General features: G+C 46.9%; 1 protein-coding gene across 7 annotated transcripts in view; it reads left to right on the top strand.

Annotated features, from left to right (window-relative positions):
* Positions 1 to 1,695: 1,695 nt before the first annotated feature.
* The window catches only part of RBFOX2 (RNA binding fox-1 homolog 2), a 280,295-nt gene continuing 259,862 nt past the window's right edge, over positions 1,696 to 22,128 (top strand). For all 7 annotated transcript variants that reach the window (XM_042993158.1, XM_042993155.1, XM_042993153.1 and 4 more), the window contains exon 1: positions 1,696 to 1,973. In XM_042993158.1, the coding sequence (XP_042849092.1) occupies positions 1,788 to 1,973 (186 nt within the window). In that variant the 5' untranslated portion in view covers positions 1,696 to 1,787. The remainder of the gene's footprint in view (positions 1,974 to 22,128) is intronic.

Genomic DNA, 22,128 nt, shown 5'->3' with positions numbered 1-22,128 from the left:
AGGACAAATCATAGACCCATCTGGAAATGCCCTTAGAAGTCATCTAACCAGGGTTTTTCAACCTCAGCTTATTGACGTTTGGGGTGGATAACTGTTGTGGGGACTATCCTGTTCATAGCAGGATACTGAACAACATTTCTGGCCTCTGCCCACTAGATACCAGAAACCCTTACCTACCCCCCCCCCCCCCCATGTAACAAACAAATATGTCTCCAGGCGTTGACAAGTGTCCTGAAAGAGGAAGGGGAAGGGGAAAAATCACCCTGTTCACCAACCACTGATCTTAAACCATCACCTCGTTTCACAAATGATGGGGCAGGGGTCCAAAGAGATGAAGTAACTTGGTTAAGCTAGTTAGCAGAATCCAGGTCATTTCGCGAAACATCACTGTATCCCTATAATGTACACAGCATAGGTGGAACTCAGAGGAAGTAGATGCCCGCTTGGTCCTTAAAGTCTGGTAGGAGACAGAAGCTATTGCACATATATCTCTGATTGTACGACGCTGAGAAGCAATAAAGTGTCATACAGACAGCGAGGTGTAGAGAAAGAGAATAAATATGACCTGGTGTCCTGAGATCTGAATCTGCCACTTTTTACTTGTAGTACTTAACTAAGCTTCAGGTTCATCATCAATGAAACGGAGATCATGGTATTTACTCTGCCTGTACCATCAGCTTCAAAAGGGGTCTGTGAACCCCTTGTGCAAGCTGTGAAGCTCTTACAAACATCAGGTATTATTAAGATGATCAGGAGTGTGATAATTATGATTAAAGTCTTCCAGAACTGGGGAGGGCCACGTAGTGGTGTTTTCATTCCTGGACCTTCCAACTCGAGATCCCCGTTCTTCTGCGGGAGGGGGAGCTGCCAAAGAGCCCTCTTCCACAGAGGGCCTCGTTCCTCGCCCGGAGCCAAGGCGGCCACCTGGGCGAACTCGGGTCACAGCTCCGCGAGACAAGCCCTCCCCGGCCCCTGGGCCTCTCAAGCTCCGCCCGCCCTGGATCGCGGCCCCGCCCCTAGAGCTCAGACCCCGCCCCCTCCGCGCGGGCTGGCGCTCCAGCGGCGCGGCGCCTCCAGGACAACCCCTCGCCCCGGCCGGAGATTCCCGAACTCCTCCGATCGCTTCCCGGCCTCCCTCGGACGCCCGCAGCGGAGGCGGCGGAGATTGCCGAGGGGCGCTGGCCCCGCCCCCGCCGCCGCCACCGCCCCCGTCCCGCCACAGCCTCCCGCGCGGGCTGGAGTCCCAGATCCCGGTCCCTCCCTCCTCCTTTCTCTCCGCCCGCCTTCCCGGGGCTGCCACAGTGGCGGGTCGGAGGCTCCCGGCCAGTCAGCTCGTTCCGGTCCCGAGCCCCTCCTCTCCCCCAAACAAACAGCCCTCCCCACGCCTCGGGAGCCCGGACCGCCCCCTTCCTCCCTCGGCCCGGCGTGTGGCGAGGGGCAGTGTGAAGGAGCGAGCGCGGGCCGGCGGGCGAGCTCCGTGAGTGCGAGAGGCGGGGCGCGCGGCGGGCCGGGCCGGGGTCGCGTGTGCGCGTGGGGGCGCGAGCGAGTGCCCGTCGCGACCCGCCGGCCGCCGCGAGCGAGCGAGCGAGTGAGCGAGCCGCCGGCGAGCGACGAGCGGCCACCGCCAGCCGCCGAGGGGCGCCGGGCCCGCGCGCGCGCACGCACGCACGCACGCGGGGGCGGGGGCAGGCGCGCGCCCGCCTGTCGCGACAGTCGGGGCCGAGGCCCAGGGGGAGGTGGCCTGTCGCGGGTCGCCCGGCTCCCGGAGGCGAGGGGGGCGCGGGCGGATGGCGGAAGGCGCCCAGCCGCAGCAGCCGCCTCAGCTCGGGCCCGGCGCCGCTGCCCGGGGGATGAAGCGGGAGTCGGAGCTGGAGCTGCCGGTGCCCGGAGGGGGAGGAGACGGAGCCGAGCCCGGCCTGAGCAAGCGGCCGCGCACCGAGGAGGCGGCGGCCGACGGCGGCGGCGGGATGCAGGTGACTGCGCGGGACGGCGCCCCGTTACGGCGGGGGTGCGGCGCGGGGGGCCGCGAGGGCGGCGGGGGCGCCGGGGTGGGCAGGGGGTGGGCCTCCGGGGGGTCTTGGCTTGGAGGTGGGAGGGGGGCTGGTCGGGGCCTGTTTGGGAGGCGGGGCGGGCTCCTCGGGCTGGGAGGCGAAGGGTGCAGGAGGAGCGTGGTGTGTCCCAGAGGGTCTTGATTCCTAGGGGGGTGGCGGGGGGGGGGGGCGACGCGTGAATAGGTTTTGGGGGGAAATCGAACATGGTTGAGACGGATTCCATTTCTTCAGACCCTTCCTTAGTTCCCGGGGGTGGAGTGGAAGCCGGGAGATCCTGGGTCTGGTGCCCAGAGAGCCGCTGCACTGAGTGGGGGTGGGGGGCGACGGTGGGAAACCTCCCAAGAAGGAGTACCTTTTTGGCGTCTCCCGACCCACACGGGGATGGGGACGGGGAGCGGCATATAAAGAAGAGTGAAAAGGGAGAAAAGTCCTCGAGAGCCCAAAGGGGATGTGGCTTAGCTTGTGGGTTCAATCAGTTAGTTACACAAGGAGTGTGAGAAGTACGAGGAGTTTGGTGATGGTGTGGGGACCCCGTGGCGCTCGGTCTCATTAACTTTGTGGAGCACGCTGAGGAGTCTGGAGAGAGACACAGCACGTACCCCTCTTTACGTGGCGAGGGTACCGACCGGCTCTTAATGTCCTGGGGTATAAGTGTCCTGGGGTATAGGGCTTTTGGAAGACTGGATTCTGTGTTGCGGACTCCAAGATAAGCCGGTTGATTTGGGTAGAGAACGGAAAGGCAGTGATAATGTCAGTTGACTTTGTAGTTTGAGGAAGAGCTGAAACCTTCGTACCTTTCAGGATTTGGTCTCTGTTCAGAAAATACTTGCCGTGAAATGGTGGAGCTCACCTACCAGCAGTTGTTTAGAGATCTGCCTAGTTCTCTTAGAATCATAGAATGTTACAGATAGAGGGGACCAGAGACATCATTTTTTTCCCCAGGGGTTCTTGGTCTGGATAGACTTGGAAGATTCTTACGCAGAACAGTTTACTTGCACTTTTTTGGTAGGAGGGGAGGCCACTACTTTTCGTCTTTGTTTTTTTCTGTCCCGTCCCCCCCCCCCCCCCCCCCGGGGGATTCAAGTCTCAAAATGCTTTGACCACCTCATTTTGTAGACGAGGAGTCAAAAGTCCAGAGAAGACTAGTGACTTGGCTAAGGCCACCCAGTTAGCTGGGTAGCAAAACTAGAGCTCGAAGCCCAGTCTTCTAATTCCTATTCCTGTGCTCTCTCCATTACACCACTCTTGGAAATCCCTGCTAAAAGACTTCCTGTGCTCTGCTCCCCGCTTTTCAAGGCTCTGCCTGACTTCCTGTGTTAGAGACCGAGCTGTATTTAAGCCTGGCGTGGCTGCTGTGTGCTTCTTAGTCTCCTTTGCAGAAGCCACTCTGTTAACTTGTGTTGATTTGGCTAAAGGCACCCTCTTGATGTTTATTTGTGAATTCTTTTGTTTCCCTGCTTTTGTTCTCCATCAGAACTCTGTCAGGCAGAGGAATTGGGAGAAGTAAAAGCCCAGGGCCTTGGAAAAAGTAGCGAGGAGTAGGAAGAGACTTCAGCTGAGGTGGGGGTTGACGTTGGCTGACCCGAGAGAGATGACTGGATGTGGGTGCTGGTGAGCAGGGTCAGCTTGGTGGGTGCACGTATCTGTGTGTGTCTGTGTTCATTCATTGCTTCTGTCAGTCGCCGTCAGCAGTGAGACTCCCTCCCCTCCCCTCCCTTTCCTTTCCTCTCCTCCCCTCCTGGGGCTAATTATTTGCTGGTTGCCTTCAAATTGGCTAAGGATAGTAGTATTTGGAAATGGAGCAGTGTGCAGGGACTTTGGAGTGTGCAGAGGAAGGAGGGGATTAGGCCCTTTGGGTGCAAAATGGGCAACTTAGAACCATCCCACAGAGAATCTTTTTTTCACTCTGCGTGTTTGTGGATCTTTATTTATTTTTCACATCATGCATTCTCATTGCTGTAGTTCTGACACACCGGGTCACGCAGGTAGTCACATCTTCATTGATTTAGCCCCCTGCCTTCAACGAGCTGTGTACTTCTGGGAAAAGCCCTTCTTTGGGGACCTCTGTTTCTTTAGTTGTAAAATTTAGGGTTTGTACAGGATGATTTGTGAATTATCTTCTAAGAAACATATCAGGTTCCCTGACCTTAAGGTACTTGGTGCTTCCATCTGGGTGGAGAGACAAAATAGGTGAAAAATTAAGACAGAGAGAGAGAAAATGTGTGTGTGTGTGTGTGTGTGTGTGTGTGTGTGTGTGTGGTTTTGTGTGTGTGTAAGTCCCAGAGGAACAGGAGCAGAGATACCACAGGGTGGATGCATGATGTCACAAGTCATTGCATAATTTAGAGCCACAATACGCAGAGGATTTGTGCCACTGGGTCCAGAAGAAGGAGATGGTCATTCCTGCTGAAATGGTCAAGGAGGGCTTTATGGGAGGGTTGAAATCTGAGGCATAATCTGAGTAAAGGAGAAAAAAATGTTCATGAAAAGATAAAATTTAACCCTCGGTGACCTACAGCTCTGGTACTTTCCTATATCATTCTGATAATAATGGTAGGGTATTTAATATTCATTTAACTAATGTTTATTGAACAGCTGCTATGTGCCAGCCTCTGTTTTAGAGCCTAGGAGACATGGCAATAAAGAAAACAGACTCCGCTCTCATGAAACTAATAATCTGATGGAAAGAGACAGTAAAGAAATCAGCAACTGTTATTAGGGGGTGGTAAGTGCCAGGAAGAAACTTAAAGCAAGGAGAGGGCTAGAGAGTGAAGAAGATGGTCAGGGAAGGCGTCTGATAGGCGATCCTAGGGTGAAGTGAAGTGAGAGGAATGGACCATTCAGGTATTTGAGGGAAAGGGGTTCAGGTAGAGGAACCGGGGGTGCAGAGGCATTGAGAAAGAGGTGCACTTGACGTGTGTGAGAACAAGAGGCCAGTGTAGCTGGAGCAAAGGGAGCAGGGGGAGACAGCCTTAGGAGATGATCGCGGCTGTGTAGAAATGCCTTGTAGGCCCTATGTAATATGCACTTAAAAAAAATCTAGAGTAGCCAGTCTTTTTAGCATACTAGTATATGGGTTAAAGCACATTTTTTTTTTGAAATTTATTTACTTTTAGTATTTATTTATTTTTGAGAGAGAGGGAGAGAGAGAGGTGGGGACAGGATCCAGAGCAGGCTCCACACTGACAGCAGAGAGCCCCCACGTAGGGCTTGAACTCACAAACCGTGCAGTCATGACCTGAGCTGAAGTCAGATGCTCAACCGACTGAGCCATCCAGGTGCCCCACATTTTTTTTTTTTTTTTTTAATCTTTACTTATTTTTGAGAGAGAGGCAGTGTGAGCAGGGGAGGAACAGAGAGAGAGACACACACAGAATCCGAAGCAGGCTCCAGGCTCTGAGCTGTCAGCACAGAGCCTGACGCGGGGCTTGAACTCACGAACTGCGAGATCATGACCTGAGCTGAAGTCGGCCGCCTAACCGACTGAGCCACCCAGGTGCCCCTTTTTTTCTTAAATCTTAACAAGTGGAGTTTTCTTGAGGTCATAGGTCCTTCTAGGAAGCCTTCCCTGACAACTGAGGTCACACCAGACTCTCGTCTTGCCTTCTGTTATTTTGGTGCTTAATTTTGCATCACCTTATGTTGTTCCTTGTCTTATTCTTGTTCTCCTAGTGAGACTGTGAGCTTCCAGAAGACAGGAACTATATTTTTTTGTTCTACCCTTTATAATATGTAACAGTTTTGGGTACATCGTAAGTGCTTAATGCCTGTGAAGTTAAAGTTTACTTTTTACAGATGATTAAGGGATGGAAAAGATCATGAAATTGAGAGTTCTTTTATGAAATTCCTCAATCTTCTGAGTGTCCAAGAATTAACCTTTTTTTTTTACAGAAAGAAATCGTTTACTGGGGTTAATGTCCCCAGACGCTTTACTGAGAGGAACTACACCTCAGAGCTGTAGATTCCGAAGCTGAACCCTGTTGAGTTACTGCCAGTAAGCTTTTGGAGTAAATCATTTCCTTCCCAAAGTGGAGCATAGAGGACATGAGGGAGTCTGTGGTGCTTATGTTATAATCCTTAGGCTAAGAAGGAACCATGGCGGGGAGAGGAAGGATGGTACTTTTCAAGGTCAGTTTCCAGAAGCTTAACGTGGACCGAAGAGGAGTGAGCACAGCTCTGGAAACAGTACAGAAGTAGAGAAGCTTGGGGGGGCGAGGAGGGAAGAGAACATTTCAACCTGAAAATTGAAATATGGTTTGAGAAATGTAGTTGGTTGTTAAAGAGGGTGATGGAAATACCGTACCCTCGCCTGGTGGAAAGTTAAAATGCGTTACATGTATAGGTATGGGAGGTTCATTTCACTGTAAGCCAAGTCTGCTATGGGTGAAACTTGGGCTTTATGAAACATGCTAGGGAAAGAATTCTTTCGGTCAGCTCTTGTGGTGAATATAAATGATTTGATGAACAAAGATTCAGTTTTTGTGCAACTTTATAGGAACTTAGCTGCTGTATAAAAAAGGCAAGGTGCACCCTAATTATTACTTACAACTTTTAGCAAAATTCTTTATAGCAGTGAAATGTTGGTATGTGATTATTATACGGCCAGCTAACTGCTTCTGACCATCAAGTCATAAATCCGGGTTAGTTAAGTGGGTTCAGCAGTTGTTCACGTTAGTGGTTGATTCTGGAAGTAGGAAAACTTTCTTCCTGGACTTAGGGCCAGGGTTCCCGCTAGCTTGTGATCGCTACGTGTATGCTGTATTTCTTGTAAGAGTTGATCTTCCCGTTTTCTTGTTCCTGGGTTTCTTTCCTCCTAGGTGGGTGTCTCTTTGGACTCTTGTTTGGCTGTTTGGTGCTGATGCTGACCACGGTGCTACCATCGGAGTAGAGCTATAAAAATAATGTGCTTTCTTTCCAAGTAATTTCATGAACGATGTCTCACAAAAATTCCCGAATTTTTCGTATCTATTTGTCTTAGTCTCCTCGAGCACTGTAACAAAATACCAGAGGCTGGATGGCTTGAACAGAAGTTTATTTCTCACAGTTCTGGAGGCTAGAAGTCCAAGATCAAGGTGCTGGCACCTTTTTGGTGTCTGCTGAGGGGCTCTCTTCCTGGCTTCTCGCTGTGCTCACATGGCCTTTTCTGGGTGTATGCTCCTGGAGAGAGAGAGAGAGACCTATCTCTGTCTTCTTACCAGGGTACTAATCCCATCATCGGAGTCCCGCCCTTATGACCTAAACTAAACCTAATCACTTCCCAAAGGCCCCACCTCCAAATACCACCACAACTGTGTGGGCTGGGGCTTTAACATACTAATTTTGGGGGTGGGGAACACAGACAATCAGCCCATAATACTACCAGAGCTGCAACTATTGATGGAGAAACTGAGGCACAGTCACTTTAAAAATTAGTGATTTTTGGGGCGCCTGGGTGGCTCAGTCGGTTGAGCATCCCACTTCGGCTCAGGTCATGATCTCGCGGTTTGTGAGATCAAGCCCCACGTCAGGCTCTGTGCCGACAGCTCGGAGCCTGGAGCCTCTTCAGATTCTGTCTTTCTCTCTCTCTCTGCCCCTCCCCCGCTCACACTCTGTCTCTCAAAAATAAATAAACATTAATAAAAAAATTAAAAAAAATAAAAGTTAGTAATTTTTTTCAAGCCTCACAAGGAAGCCTGTGACTGTAAAACTCGAAAGGTCTTTGAGAAGGAGAAAGATCTGAATTCAAAGTAGGACTGTTCTTTAGGGTGACTCACGGGATTAGCCTGAGTTGAATTTGTGTCCCACCTCCCTCCCATCTTCCAGCCACCTTGTCATTTTTTTCTCTCGCACACTGACATGTGAACACAACAGAAGCTAACTAGAGATTTAACTTTCATTTTGGTATAAAACAGACTGGTGCAGACAGGCCTCAAGATAACAGGATTGGGGAGAAAGACACTACACTACTTCGTGTAAACAAGAATGTTGCCAGCGTGGCTCCAATTTGACACCTCTCAGGCCGTCAGTTTGATGCCAGGCTTTCATAATTTGTAGAAACAGTAAAGGCAGTCATTTTGGTGAATGGCTTTGCTTGAATTTTTGTTGATATATGCATTTGTAGAGCATAGTAAACGCCTTTATTCTGGTGCCTGTGTGCACTTCCCTCAAAGACCGGAGGGAAGAGCATTGGGGATGATGGGAAGGAAATGGCAGTAATTGGATGAACAAACAGATGGAGGAGGGACGGCGAGTGCATTTGGTGTTTTAGGTGGCCCCAAGGAGTATTGAATTTCTTATTCTTCTCCCCTACAGCCCCAATACAAGCAGGCAGCTTACATGGCTAAGGTTTCATTATCTAATCCATCACAGATCAGCTTGAATAAACCCATTGGCTGGCGCTGATCTAGTTAGGAGGGCAGTGCAAAGCTGCTTGAGCCAGGATTGGGGCAAATCGGATCAGAACAGCCATGTGAATCTTGGACATATTTCTTTAATTTGGGTGGGTAAAGTAGTTTGGGAAATACTTGAGAGAGAGAGAGAGAGAGGGAGAGTGAGCGCGCGCGCACGAGTGAGCAATCAGCCCTGAGTTTTTTTTCAGATATTGTAGGGACTCTGAGGGGCAAGTGTACGGACGATTTGATCTATTTCTCTGGAGTGTAGGCAGGTTGCTTTGATTTTTTGAGTCTGAACATTTTTGGGTCACTAATGCTCAGTAGTAATCTTTTGTAGCAGCATTTGGAGATTCCAGTTGCGATCACTTAATTATGACTACTCTGAGTGAACCCTTAATCCGAGACTGTACGATATGGGTCCTCGCTCAGTTTAAAAGGGGAGATACCGTGGCTATCGCTATTGTGATGACCAACCTTAATGTCTATAATTATGTTTGTTATCCATGTATACTTGAAGTATGGGGTAGTGAAAGAAACACGATTTAGAATTTCTCATTTTGGGTTTGACTCCTGGCTTTTCCACTTAGCAGATGAATGACCTTTGGCAAGATGTTTAGTGTCTGAGCTCCTGATTACACATCTGTGACCTGGGAAAATTAATACATACTCTAATGAGCGGCAGTAATGAGTAACTGAGATGATTTAGAGTGTCTATCATGGAGCCCAGCAGTAACTGTTTATTCCCTGCCTCCCTCATAGCCCGCTGCACGACACTCCTTGAGTTCCTGCTTAGTGCTTGATCAGCATGGAGTGGTTAATGCGTTTCCGATTGATTAAGTGTCAGAGTTGGGGACTACTAGAGATGAGCAGTGTGTTAAACTGAATTGCTTGTCATGTGGGTGGAGGACGTGAATGGGCCTGGTTGGTTACCACGGGCTCTCTGGTCAGAGGAGAAGGAGACATTTGCTTCTTTGCTAAGCACTAAAAGGGCTACTGAGGTATCACACTGCCTGCATTGAGCAGTGGACGTATCATGGAACCTGTGAGGTCCCGACTGGGAATGTGCGTGACAGATATGCTGGCCGTTTGGGTGGTGAAAATATCGTTTGTGTTTCCAGTGTTGTAAGGTTTGCTGGTCAGATATATGACCTCAAATAGATGGTGCTTTTTGTTCTTATTCTGGTTTGTGGAAATTGAGATGGAAAGCCTTTGTCTCTTGTGGTCTCTCTCTGGTCTCTTCAAGCCTGCCCTGCAGACTAGGAAGAGTCATCCACCTAAAAGAGCTGAACAACACTTGATGGTTTGTCTTTGTCTTCCGGATAGAGTCCGGTCTCTCATTTGGCCTCCTCCTGGCCTGACTTGTGCTGGTCTTTGTAAACTCATCTCATTTTTACAGTCTACCTCTTGAGTCCTGTTAGGGGGCTTATAGTTTCCTGAGTGCCATGCGGGCTCCTTCGTTCTTCTGTGCTTTTGTTTCCGGTTTTCCCGGCTGAAATTCCTGCCTCAACATCTCTCTCTCATCTGTAAGGCTCAGTCTTCAAGAATCAGCTGGGCTGTGGACTCCCCCTGGATGCTTTTTGTGTCTGCTCCCATCCCTCCCACATTCCTGCTGGTTTCTAAAACACTGTGTCCATAGCTGTGTGTGAGGATTTTTTTGCTTTACCTTTTGTTTAAATGTCTGCTCCTGCACCCCTTCCCAGACTGTGAGACCAGGGGATCCTTTGGGATCCCTAGGATTTAGCGCTGGGCCTGGGCCCCAGTGGTCAAGAAACTGTGGTTCTTGGTGAATTGAGCCTTGTCTCTCTGCTCCTCAGCGGGGCCTGCAGATGGCTTTAATTGTTTCTCCAGATTTTCCCTGGGGGGCCTGGCCCTCGGTCTGCTTTCCTGATCCTGTGAAGACTGGGTGTTGTGGGATTTGTGAATGGTACCTGATCTTTCCATTGATATCGGGGTTAAAGGTGAGAAAGGGGTCTTTGAAAACAGAAGCTGGGGTGGAATTTAACTGTTGAATGTGTTGGGTGGGCATGGCAACCAAATGTTTAGTTTCCTGTGCTCAGATATTAATTGAGTGCACGTGTGTATGTGTAAAAAGCGCCTTTGTGATGGTGTGGTGAACGAAAAGAGAGGAACCGCACAAGCAAGGGGCAATTAGAGCTAACCTGTTCCAGTTCATTGGAGCAGTCTGTTGATCTGCCTTTTACAGTGCTGCCGAGAGATTCTGGAGTGTTGCAGTTCGCGGATATTACCACCATTTGGGACTAAGCCCATTTGATCAACTTTCCCTTCTCAACCAATGAATTTCATGAGCTGTTACAGCTTCTTTTGTGGATACGGGAAAAATACCAAGCTGAGACACCTCACAGAATACATGCTGTTTTTTCAGATCACGCACTGGATATGCTTGCAAATGAGGAAGCTTGATACAGTTCTTTTAAACCGCAGCCTTGGAAATAGATTCATAGATGTATTTTACAGGAATCCTCTCTCCTTGGCCCTTGTTCTCCCCACCTCCTTGCCTCTCGGCTAATGATTTGTGCTCCTATATAATCCTCGTCTGTTTTCCAGCCTCGAGACTTCCCTTACTAGTTTAGTTGGGGCCCCTTTAAAGGCGATTGGGTATATATACTTTGTAGTGCCTCTGGCTTCTGGATTCTGCTTCAATAAAGCAGATTCTAGGAAGGGAATGAGAGAGAGAGAGCAGCCAGTAATATCACTTGCTTCTGACGTGTCCTGTACATACGTGGCATCTAGAAATTTTCAGCTGAGGATTCAAGGCACAGGACACATGGTAAATACCACTTCTGAAGCAGATGACAATTTTGAGTTGCCAAATGATAATGGTTGAGTAACTGCTTAAAAACCTATTTTCCCAAGGGTGGAAATGGCCTTTGAAGTTTGGGTTTCCACAAGGGTGTGTTCAACCATAATACTTGGGGGTTTTTTTGGGACCTGAGTCCTCAGATAATACCTTGGTATGTGGGATTTTTCCCATGTGAAGGCTGGCTCCTTGGTTTCTCCTTTGCTGAGGAAAAGAGATTTTGCACTGAGTATTGGATGTTTTATTCCAGGCATGTGGTTTCTGAGGAGGCATACTGTTTATTTTTCTTTTTTGGCTGAATCAATTTTCTTGAATCTTAATTTTTTTTTTATTTAAAAAAATTTTTTTAAACATTTATTCTTGAGAGACAGAGAGAGAGAGACAGAGCGTGAGCGGAGGAGGGGCAGAGAGAGAAGGAGACACAGAGTCTGAAGCAGGCTCTAGGCTCTGAGCTGTCAGCACAGAGCCGGATGCAGGGCTCGAACCCACGAACTGTGAGATCATGACTGGAACTGTAGTCGGACACTTATCCAACTGAGCCACCCAGGCGCCCCAGATAAGTTTATGTATTTTTTTTTTGAGAGAGAATGCATGCGTGGGAAGGGCAGAGAGAGAGAGAGAGAAAGAAAGAGAGAAAGAGAGAGAGAGGAGACAGAATCCCAAGCAGGCTCTGCATTGCTAGTGTGGAGCCCGTTGCTGGCCTCAAACTCCTGAGCCGTGAGATCGTGACCCGAGCCGAAATCAAGAGTCGGACATTCAAGTGACCGAGCCACCCAGGCGCCCCTCTGGGATCATCATTGTAAATGTCACAGCAAAGCATGAGTTATCATGAAGGATGGGCAGGGGGACTCTCGCAGTGATGGGGCTTTGTGTGGGCAGGGCAGACACGGTACCGGTCCAATTAGAGGAACCGCAGACCTGGTCTGGGGGCATTGTGGGGGCTGGAATATGGGCTGTGGCTCCTGCTTCAGTTGGAACACTTTTGGAACAGAGACTCATGGGAAGTTCTTCCATTTGCTGTAGTTTGAGCAGCTTTTTCCTCTGCACATTGGCAGCTGTTTGGAGGAGGGGGCGTTAATTGCTGTCCGCCAGAATGATTTCCAAAACAGACCTATATAGATTTCATGTAGGGATTTATTTCAGGGGTAGGTGGTTTGTCCTGAGTCAGGAGGACTTTGGTTCCATTTTCCTGGAAGTTGGTGGGCTTCCATGAGCCTGCTTTATTTATCTTGGACCGTTAGGCGAGTAGAAAAGCAGCTGCATAGTTAGCCCTTGTGTGGAGCTTAGTTTCATAGGTCATTCTCTCTTGGGGATTTTTATACGGTCACATTTACAGCCTGAAGTTTTCTTTTCCTTTTCTTCCCTTCTGCAGCTCAGTGCTCTGCAGAAATTCTGAGGAGGGTGGATAATAATTTTGGGTAAAAAGCAAGAATTGTTTAGCTTCCTCCCTTCTTTTGGTTTCTTTACTAGCCCCCCCTCCTGCCGCCCATCCTTTGCAAAAGAGTCTGCAAATGAGGTCGCTTATCCCTTAATCGGACTGTCTTGTCCCCTAACACTCTGAATATGTGGCTTTGACAGCTTTCACCTGCTATTTCTTGGTTTCCAGGGGATGGGATAGTAGGATTGTGTGATTTCAAAGCAAAAACTGGCAAAATTGGAAGATGTTTTGTGGTGGCTCCCAGCATCCACAAAGTGTAACTCATTGGTTTGCACCTCATACAAACTCGCAGGAGTACCGTCACCGTCAATAGCTGGCACAATGGGTTTGAGGACTTTGTTGGAACTTCAGGAAGTCTCCACAATGGCTGCCTCTCACAGTGGGAGCTTTGGCAGGGCTTACCGGGAGTTGGTAGTGCTTGTTTTGAAAGTAGGAGTCTGGTCCTATCCCGCTGGATGTCTCTGAGAAGGGCAGGGGCAGATTTGTTTGAAAAAGGGAGAGTGGGGCTCTGTAGCTGTCAGTTATGTGGTCCATTTTATAGATGTCTGTGTTTGCTCCACTGACACACGAATTTTACTGCATGTTTTGTATGTTGTATTCATACTTGAAGCCATAGTCTGACTTGTGACTTTCTTTTTTTTTTTTTTTTTTTTTAAATTTTTTTTTTTCAACATTTTTTATTTATTTTTGGGACAGAGAGAGACAGAGCATGAACGGGGGAGGGTCAGAGAGAGAGGGAGACACAGAATCGGAAACAGGCTCCAGGCTCCGAGCCATCAGCCCAGAGCCTGACGCGGGGCTCAAACTCACGGACCGCGAGATCGTGACCTGGCTGAAGTCGGACGCTTAACCGACTGCGCCACCCAGGCGCCCCTGACTTGTGACTTTCAATAAGCTGATTTGACTAATTTTGGTATTAAAAAATTTTTTTTAATGTTTATTTTTGAGAGAGAGAGGGGGAGGGGCAGAGAGAGAGAGGGAGACATAGAATCTGAAGCAGGCTCCAGGCTCTGAGCTGTCAGCCCAGAGCCGGACGACGATGACAGGGGCCTTGAACCCATAAACAGTGAGATCATGACCTGAACCAAAGTTGGACGTTTAACCAACTGAGCCACCCAGGTGTCCCCGATTTGGCTAATTTTGATATCATCTTGGACTTTAAAGTGAAGGTGGTCATATTTAAAAGTTCCATGTGGGGGCTTAGAAGTTAATATTTCTGTTGGCTCTTCCCTCCCCATCCCCAGCTGCTGCTGCTTTTATGCATCATAGACACTTTTTTTTGTTGTTGTTGTTTTGTTCCTCTTCTTGGTGTTATAGGTCTCTCGCCTCTTGTTGTGATTCCAAATAGATCTTTTTGCTGCAACATTGTGGCTTTGATCTGGCTGTTTTACCCTGCTGTAGATCAATTGGTTAACTTTGGCATTTTGCATACATACAACAGAAATCTTTTAGAAAGGTGCTTTTCACTGACCATTAGTGATTTTTGTCAGCTGTGTAAAAATGCTGTGATTAACAGATACATGTGTATCTGTGTGCTTGTGTGCTTTTCCTTTATGCTTACTTTGCATTTCTGTTTCTCTCTCTAGGAGTGGTTGGGACTGAGTGCTATCCTGTAGGCTTTGCTTTTTAATCCTGGCAAGCCCGTCTCAGGAAACCTTTGCATTTGATATTCTTGGGCTGTGTGGGGATCATTTACCCCTATTGGATTTTAGCTTCACTGTGGATTCTTTTTTGTAGTGTTACTTTTAGGCAAATAGTAAATACTTGTTTGGTTTCACAGTATCCCAGAGTTTGAAGAAACCCACAACATTTGTCACACATACTTTGTTTTTATTTTTTTATTTTTATTTTTATTTTTTTTTAACATTTATTTATTCTTGAGACAGATAGAGACAGAGCATGAGCAGGTGAGGGTCAGAGAGAGAGGGAGACACAGAATCCGAAACAGGCTCCAGGCTCTGAGCTGTCAGCCCAGAGCCCGATGCGGGGCTTGAACCCACGGACCGTGAGATCACGACCTGAGCCGAAGTTGGACGCCCAACCGACCGAGCCACCCAGGCACCCCAATACTTTGTTTAAAAAAAAAAAAAATCAATTCTGATACAAGAAAAAATACCTCACTGGTCCAGCATCCTGTTTAGGCAAGGAAATTGTCGAATTCAGAGTATTCCAAGCTGTTTTCCATTGATTGCTCTTTGAGACATGGTAAGAGGTATCATTCTTCTGAGAACAGAAAAATCAAATAACTTTGGACTAGCGTTAAGCAAAATTTGAACTATTGCATTTTACATTTCACAAGCAGATGTAACTCTCAATTTATAAAAATGCACTTAATGAAGTGTCTCTTTCTCCTCTGGGTTCCCCAGGTACTCCGTACCCCTTCGCTAAACCTCTAATCCCCGATGTTCATCCCTTGCATTATTCCTCTCCTTTCTTCCCCCCAGATGTTAGCAAACTCTACACGCTTTTACATGCTACTGTTTTCAATGACTATATCAGAAGTTAATTTTTTTTAAAGATTTTTTTATTTTTAAGTAATCTCTACACCCAGTGTGGCTTGAACTCACAGCCCCGAGAGCAAGAGTTGCACGCTCTACCAACTGAGAAGGAATAGAGTGAATAGCGAACGTGAACTTCACGTGACGCCTATTTACTATTGAAAACGTTTTGTCAGGGCACCTGGCTGGCGCAGTCATTTACGCTCAGGTCACGATCTCACGCTTTGTGAATTCAGACCCGGAGACGGGCTCTCTGCTGTCTGCACAGGGCCGGCTTCAGATCCTCGGTGCCCCCCTCTCGCTGCCTCTTCCCCCTCGCATGTACTTGCTTGCTTGCTTGCTTGTTCTTTCTCTCTCAAAAATAAACATTAAAAAAAAATTTTTGCCCATTACCTAACAGTTGATTCATGTAGAAGTCAACAGCGATCCCCGGTTTCTTTCTGCAATAATTTGGATCTAGCCAGTGTTTTGAATTGGGATTTTGCTAAAATTTAGTGTGTACTTTATACGCCAAGCATTGTATTACAGACTTTATGTGTTTATCTCACTTTCCTGTAGCTCATATTTGGAGGGGTTAAATGAGATTATTCGTTGCCGTATGTATGGTAGTTTGTTGTTGTTATTATTTTTTTGCCTCAAAGTTTTCCCATCTCTAATTTTATTATTGATCTGATAGATCAGCAGTAGATAAATCAATGGATTGGTAATGGTGGGTAGTATGAAATGATGAGAGCTGAAGTCATCTAGAAGTTATCTGGCCAGCTCCCTGCTTAAATCAAGTAAGGGAGGTGATGTACTCGTTTTCGGGGACAAGTTATTTCAGTCTCCAAGAGCAGATAGGAGGACAAGCAATAAACTCAAACTTTTGGCTTTAGGTCTAAGTAGAATCTTTCATTTCTTAGTCTTTTTTACTATTCTGGTATTTTCTCTGAGAGTTTCTTATATGGGGTTCCCCTGTCCCCCTGCTTTTCATTGATTTTTTAAAGCATGTGACATATTCACATGGTGAATGGTTCAAAATACGCAAAAGAGTAGAAAGTCTCTGCCTTCTCCCAACTTTCTAGTTTTCTCCTTGGAGGTAACCAGGATGGTTAGTTGTCTGGATATCCTTCCAGAGATTGTAGTTACATAATATTTTCTCTACCTCCTTCTAAAAAAAAAAGCTCAGATGGTGATATTAATATGCATACTATCTGTGCATACTCCATGTATTTTGCTTTTTTTCCTCTCTCTATTTGGAAATCATAGCAGTGTGTAGATATTTTTTGTTAGATTTCTGCAGTTAGGATTATTCTCTTGTGGGCTGCTGAGATAACTATACCTAAATGTCTCTGGTAAGGATGACTCTGATTAGTACAGGATCTCATAAAATGTGAGTCTGTTCCATGGAATCACAGGGTCAGAGACCTACTCTTTTTTTTTTTTTTTTTTTTTTTTTTTAACGTTTCATGTTTTTGTTTTCGGAGACCTGATCTGCATCTGTGTTCTTTCACTTGAATACCCTACAAGTCCCTGGCCGATGATAGCATTTTAAAGATGTTTGAGTAAAAGGTAGGCCTCCTCAGCTCTCCACCTGCTCCAGTCAGCTGCTCCTGATCCCGCCTTTTTACACTCTAGAGGCCCTTTTTGGGTCAGATACCCCATTTGTCACTGAGTTAGTAATGATACTCAGGATCTGCCTTGAGTCATTGCACACAGAATCTAACTGCAGTGTGATTTTATTCAGTGTGACATCTTCTGTACCAGGCATATCCATAATGTCCAGTTTATCCTGATTGAATGTCATTGCTGTCAGGAGGCTGGTCAGTGAGCCAAGTTTGGTATGGAATTGGGAGAAAGGGAGGTTTGGTTCCTGGTAGGTGTTTGTGTCTCAGCAGTCACAATGGCCATTAGTTTCACTCAGCCCCTGTGTTTGTGGAAAGCCTGGGATTGAGTGAATGCTCTTCATCCTTAGGAGATGGCCACTCTGCCACTGAGACTTGATGGGAAGTAAATAGATATGGCTCAACAAACAGAGTATTTTTCTTTTGTTTACCAGACAGTGGATTCTGATTCAGACATAGCATCAAGGATTTCACGCTTAGGCTTGACTCTAGCTCAGTTGACCTTTAGAGACTTCTGCATTTAAGGCTAGGAAACTGTGCTTTTTTTCAGAGTTAGCTTCTGCGATGGACCTTTGTCTCCACAAGGGTGTTATTACAGAGGAGGTAGCGTTCTAGCTGTTGGGCGAATGAGGCCAGTGGAGACGTGTCTTGCACTCTAGGTGAATGCTGACGTCCAGTACATGGTGATGCTGCTCTCACCGCACAACCTTTATGGTCCCAGGGCTTTGCAGCGAGTGAGTTAGGCCCACTCGGTCTCTGGCCCCACGCAGTGAATGGAAGCAGGCAGGGCACCAGATGCTGTGTTGTTGCCCCTCTCGCTTCTTCCTTCACACCTGGTATAAGGTTTCCAGGCATTTGTGCAACCTGATAGCAGAAAGCGCCTGTCTTAGCAGTTGAGAGATGGGTTGGCAGGTGGCTCAAGTTACTCCACGTTCCTGATAAGAGCCACTGATCCATGCTGGTGGCTGCTGAGGGCGGGGGCCCGGGTAGGAGCTGTACTGCCGGTGCCCTGCCCGGCAGGAACGGTGGTGGGTTCCGTCTGGTGTGTCAGGATTCCCGTGAATGTGCCCAAAGCAGTTCGAGAGGTCTGGCCGGCATCTCTAGGGAAGCGGCAAACTATTGGAGAAGCAGATCTTGCCTTAGAGGACATGGGTCTTAGGGAATGGTGGCACACAGGGGCAGAAGAGGTACCAACCTTGAAAATATGAAATACAAGCCCAAGGAATAGAAATCACATTTTATTATTGGATCTCTTAAGTCGAAACCCAGCGAAAGACTTTATTGAGTGAGGTGGTGCCAGGCACAGTGATGGCTAAGACGTGACTTTGCAGTGGGGAAGAGGATGTGTACACAGATGCTTTTCACACCACGTGATCATTGCTCTGACAGAGGTATACGTGGAGTATGTGTCAAAGCCTAGTACTTGGTGGCGGGTACTCCGTGTGCAACTCCATCAGAGCAGTTGTCACACCGTATTAAAATATCGGGTTAAAAGGAGCCATTCCGGTATCAGACTGCTTAGGTTCCGACTGTCTCTATGCCTGCTTACCTGTGTGTCCCTTGAGCAAGTTACGTACCTCCTCAGTGCTTCAGTCGTTCGTCTGTGAAATAGGAAAACTAGTTTGTACCTGGCGACGTGTGTGAATATCGAGGTGATAAAGGAAAACGTGTTTGGAGGGGCGCCTGGTCCATGGTAACCACTGTACGTGTTACCCGTTGTTACGGTGGTTGACGTAGCGCCAGGCAGGGGCACCAGAGACCATGGCAGACACACGCTGACCCGTGGCAGTGCGGAGTCCGGTATTTATTGTGTTCCCTGAAAGATTGTTAGCATTAACTATGCCAGGTGCTGTACGGAAGAAAATGAGTGAAACGTTAACCATCTGTGTCGCTGTGTACGATACATGATGTGAGTCAAGGTTTTGGAAAGGTGTGTAAAAAATATATATATACTAACGCGAGAAGCTTCAGTGTCCCATGGCAGTTTCAGAGAGAGAATCTTCCTGTTCGTTTGGGAGTTGCATTGGAGGCCCTTCTGCTTTCTTGACACTTTGAAGATAGGCTGTCTATCTTTAAGGTGGGACAGTACTTTATTTCGGACAAGTATTTCTTGCTTTTTAAAAACCTCTAGGAGAAACCATTTTAGATCAGAATCCATCCATCTATCCACCCGTTCCTATCCCTCTTCCCCTTACAAAGGGGAAACATTACTAATGTTTAAACCCCTTCCTCATTCTTTATATTAAAAGTAAACCTCTCATCGTGCAAAAGCCCCTACTTTTTTTTTTTTTTAAAGTAATCTCTGTGTCCAACATGGGGCTCGAACTCACCACCCTGAGATCAAGAAGACTTGCACGCTCAACTGACTGAGCCAGCCAGGCGCCCCCAGAGCCCCTGCTCTTTTGCTTGGTCATTCATTCACCTCACAACATGTGAGTGCTTACGACATGCTAGACCCTGGGGGGTACAGAGTTAATCAAAGGGAAGGTATTACGGAATCTGTGAAGTTTATTGTGGGAGGTGTCTGGAACAGCTGTCCGTTGGAATAAAAGTTTGGTACACGATGTATCGCTAAGGGTGTGGGTAGAGAAATGGGTCCTCATGGTGCTGGTGCGGTGAAAAGCCGCATACCCTCCATGAAAAGCTGTCTAGCAACATCTACTGAACTGTAAAACGCACATATTCTTTGACTCAGCAGCTCCATTTCTAGGAATTCATCCAGTAGATATTTCTGCATCTGTGTGCAGGGAAATACATTACAACATCACTTGAACTGGCAAATGGTTGAACAAGGCAGAACACTCTTCGACAGGAAATCTGTGAACTAAAATAAGGTACATTCACGGGATGGAATATCACGCGGCCGTTACAAAGGGTCAGACAGCTCCATATGAACAAACAGAGAAGACTCTGAAATACATCAGGTGTGAAAATTCACGGTGCAGAAAAGTGGACAGTTTGCTGCCGGTGTGTCACAGAGAAAAGCATCTATGCAGGTGCACACAGACTCTTTGCCAGGAAACACAAGACTGTGGTAACGGGTTGCCTCTGGGGAGTGTTCCCGAGTGACGGAAAAGTAGGGGTGTAGGTGGAAGGCTTTTTGTCGTAGCCTTTGAGTTTTGTGTCATGTGCTTGTATTGTTTAAAAAAATCAAAGTAATTTATTAACGTGACGTAGGGATAAGTACGGGAGCCATCTTACTCATCATAATGCTTGACTTTGTCAATTTTCATAGGAAAATGAATGAAGTCATGTGTTAGAGCAAATGTGCCGGTTCTGCTCACCACCAAGAAGAAAATAGTACTGGGGTGGCACGTGGCCATTTTAAATTCTGTCACATTGTTCACTGGTACACAGGGTGTCGCCAGTGCTTGTATTTGTTGTTTACTATGTTTTATTATATCTATTATTAACTGTGTCTTACTCCGTAAGGCTAAAGCCTCTGATTATAACGAAAATTCTGATACGAAGGGGAGGATAAGTGTAGAGATGATTACAACCGGAAGTAACGTTAGAAATGACATACTGACCGTGTGTACGGGATGAATTGTGCAACGACGCAGACGATTATAACGGGTCGAGAGCAAATCATAAAGTGAGTTGAGAAGAAATGAGACGAGTTGGGACCATTACCGTAAGCCAGTTTGCTTAAATATTTCCTCACTAGATGCACACCTATGGGTTACTTGGATTTTTTCATGTTGGGATTTTATGAACTAGCGGACTTAGCAACAGCCTTTCCTCCCAGACCTAACCTGATGGTAATAGAGGAGCTTCTGTGCCCTGATAGGAATGAGTGCAGTGTTTCTATGGGAGCATAATAGAGGGATTCTTATCCGGTTGGGTGGCATGGGCCCAGGGAGACATTCTGCAGGAGCTGTTGCTGAGAATTGAGTGAGTGAGTGAGGGCTAGGCAGGGAAGGGAGAAGGGAGGGCAGGCCCGTCCAGGCAGACGCAGCAGTAGGTGCGAGGGCAAGGGACGATAGGAGCTGGGGGGGGGGGTCGGAAGAGAGGGCACGAGGACATGAATTTCCCCGTGTCTTCGGTAGGTAGTTCGTCCACAGACTGCAGTCCCCTTGCAGTCTGTACCATTGTTCTTGACGTTGGCATAATGGTGATGGTGATTGGATTATCCTGCCACTCAAGGAACATGGCCCCCTGGCAGGGGGAGTAGTGACAAGTCTCTGTTCATCAAAGAAGAGTAAGAGAGAACAAAGAAAACCTGTATATATGTAGTTGTATATATGTATACATATATTGTATATATGTATATATGTAGTTGTATATATGTAGTTGTATATATGTAGTTGTATATATGTAGTTGTATATATGTAGTTGAGCTGTCTTCTAGCAGAATTCCTTATGTGTTTTCAGCTGTCTCTATCCTTGAAGAGGCTTTCTCTCTACTTGGAATCACAGTTTGAGTGCTGCATGGAAAACAACTTGAACCTGATGTTCCCTTACATTATATTTAAATTTATGTGAAGCACTTTCGACCTCGCAGGCATGCATTTTGCTCTTGCTTGGAATGCTGTAACAACAATGTTTTGTCCATCAGAAGCGTTCCAAAAATTTTATGAATGTTAACGTGCTTAATCTCCCAGTATTCCAGGGTAGGTGGCAGGTAGGCAAGTGATTTTTTTTTCTTTTTTTTTTTACGTATCTTGTGTGTTAGCACATTTCGGTTGTTAATGCCTCTTAAGGAGAAGGTTTCTCCTTTGAAGCTGAAATATCCTATGCTTTGAATTCACTCAAAAGAAAAATTACTCCAGAAAGCTTGAACCAAACCTGGTTAGATGCTTCTGAGTTATGCGAGAGGGATTGAAATAAACTTTTTTAGCTAAAAATAATGTTGCTCCCAAGTTACCAAAAATGGCTGACTAAAATGCTTTTAAGATCCTGTGTAAGCCACCATAAGCTGAAGGTCAAGAAAAAAGTTTAGAACATGTCTTGAGAAACGATTGGCTGTATTTTGCCAAAGCTTTTGCCAAGCTTCTTATTCCATAATTATCTCATGGGACAAAAGCTGGTGGAAAGTGTTATGCCTTAGATTCGGTAGGGTTCTAGAGATTCTTTAAGTATGCTGCCTGTTTCTTCCGACGGTAACCTTGTACCTGTGGAAGGCATTAGGGTAGGTGAAAATCGGACATTGAATTCTAAAGATATTGTACAGCTGCTTATGCTGATTAATTATTTAAAGCCCTTGTCTCCTGTCACAGAGCAGTTTTGCTCTCGGACAACATTGGCCATCTTTCACAGAGAGCCAGGTGTTGGGTCGTTAGCGTGTGGAATCGCCACCAGCATTAACCTTGTTTAATTCTAAAACCTCACTGTGCTTTAATGATTAC

Source organism: Panthera tigris, chromosome B4 (assembly GCF_018350195.1).
Source record: "Panthera tigris isolate Pti1 chromosome B4, P.tigris_Pti1_mat1.1, whole genome shotgun sequence".
Taxonomy (NCBI): domain Eukaryota; kingdom Metazoa; phylum Chordata; class Mammalia; order Carnivora; family Felidae; genus Panthera; species Panthera tigris.
This window is presented reverse-complemented; position numbering and strand designations above follow the sequence as displayed.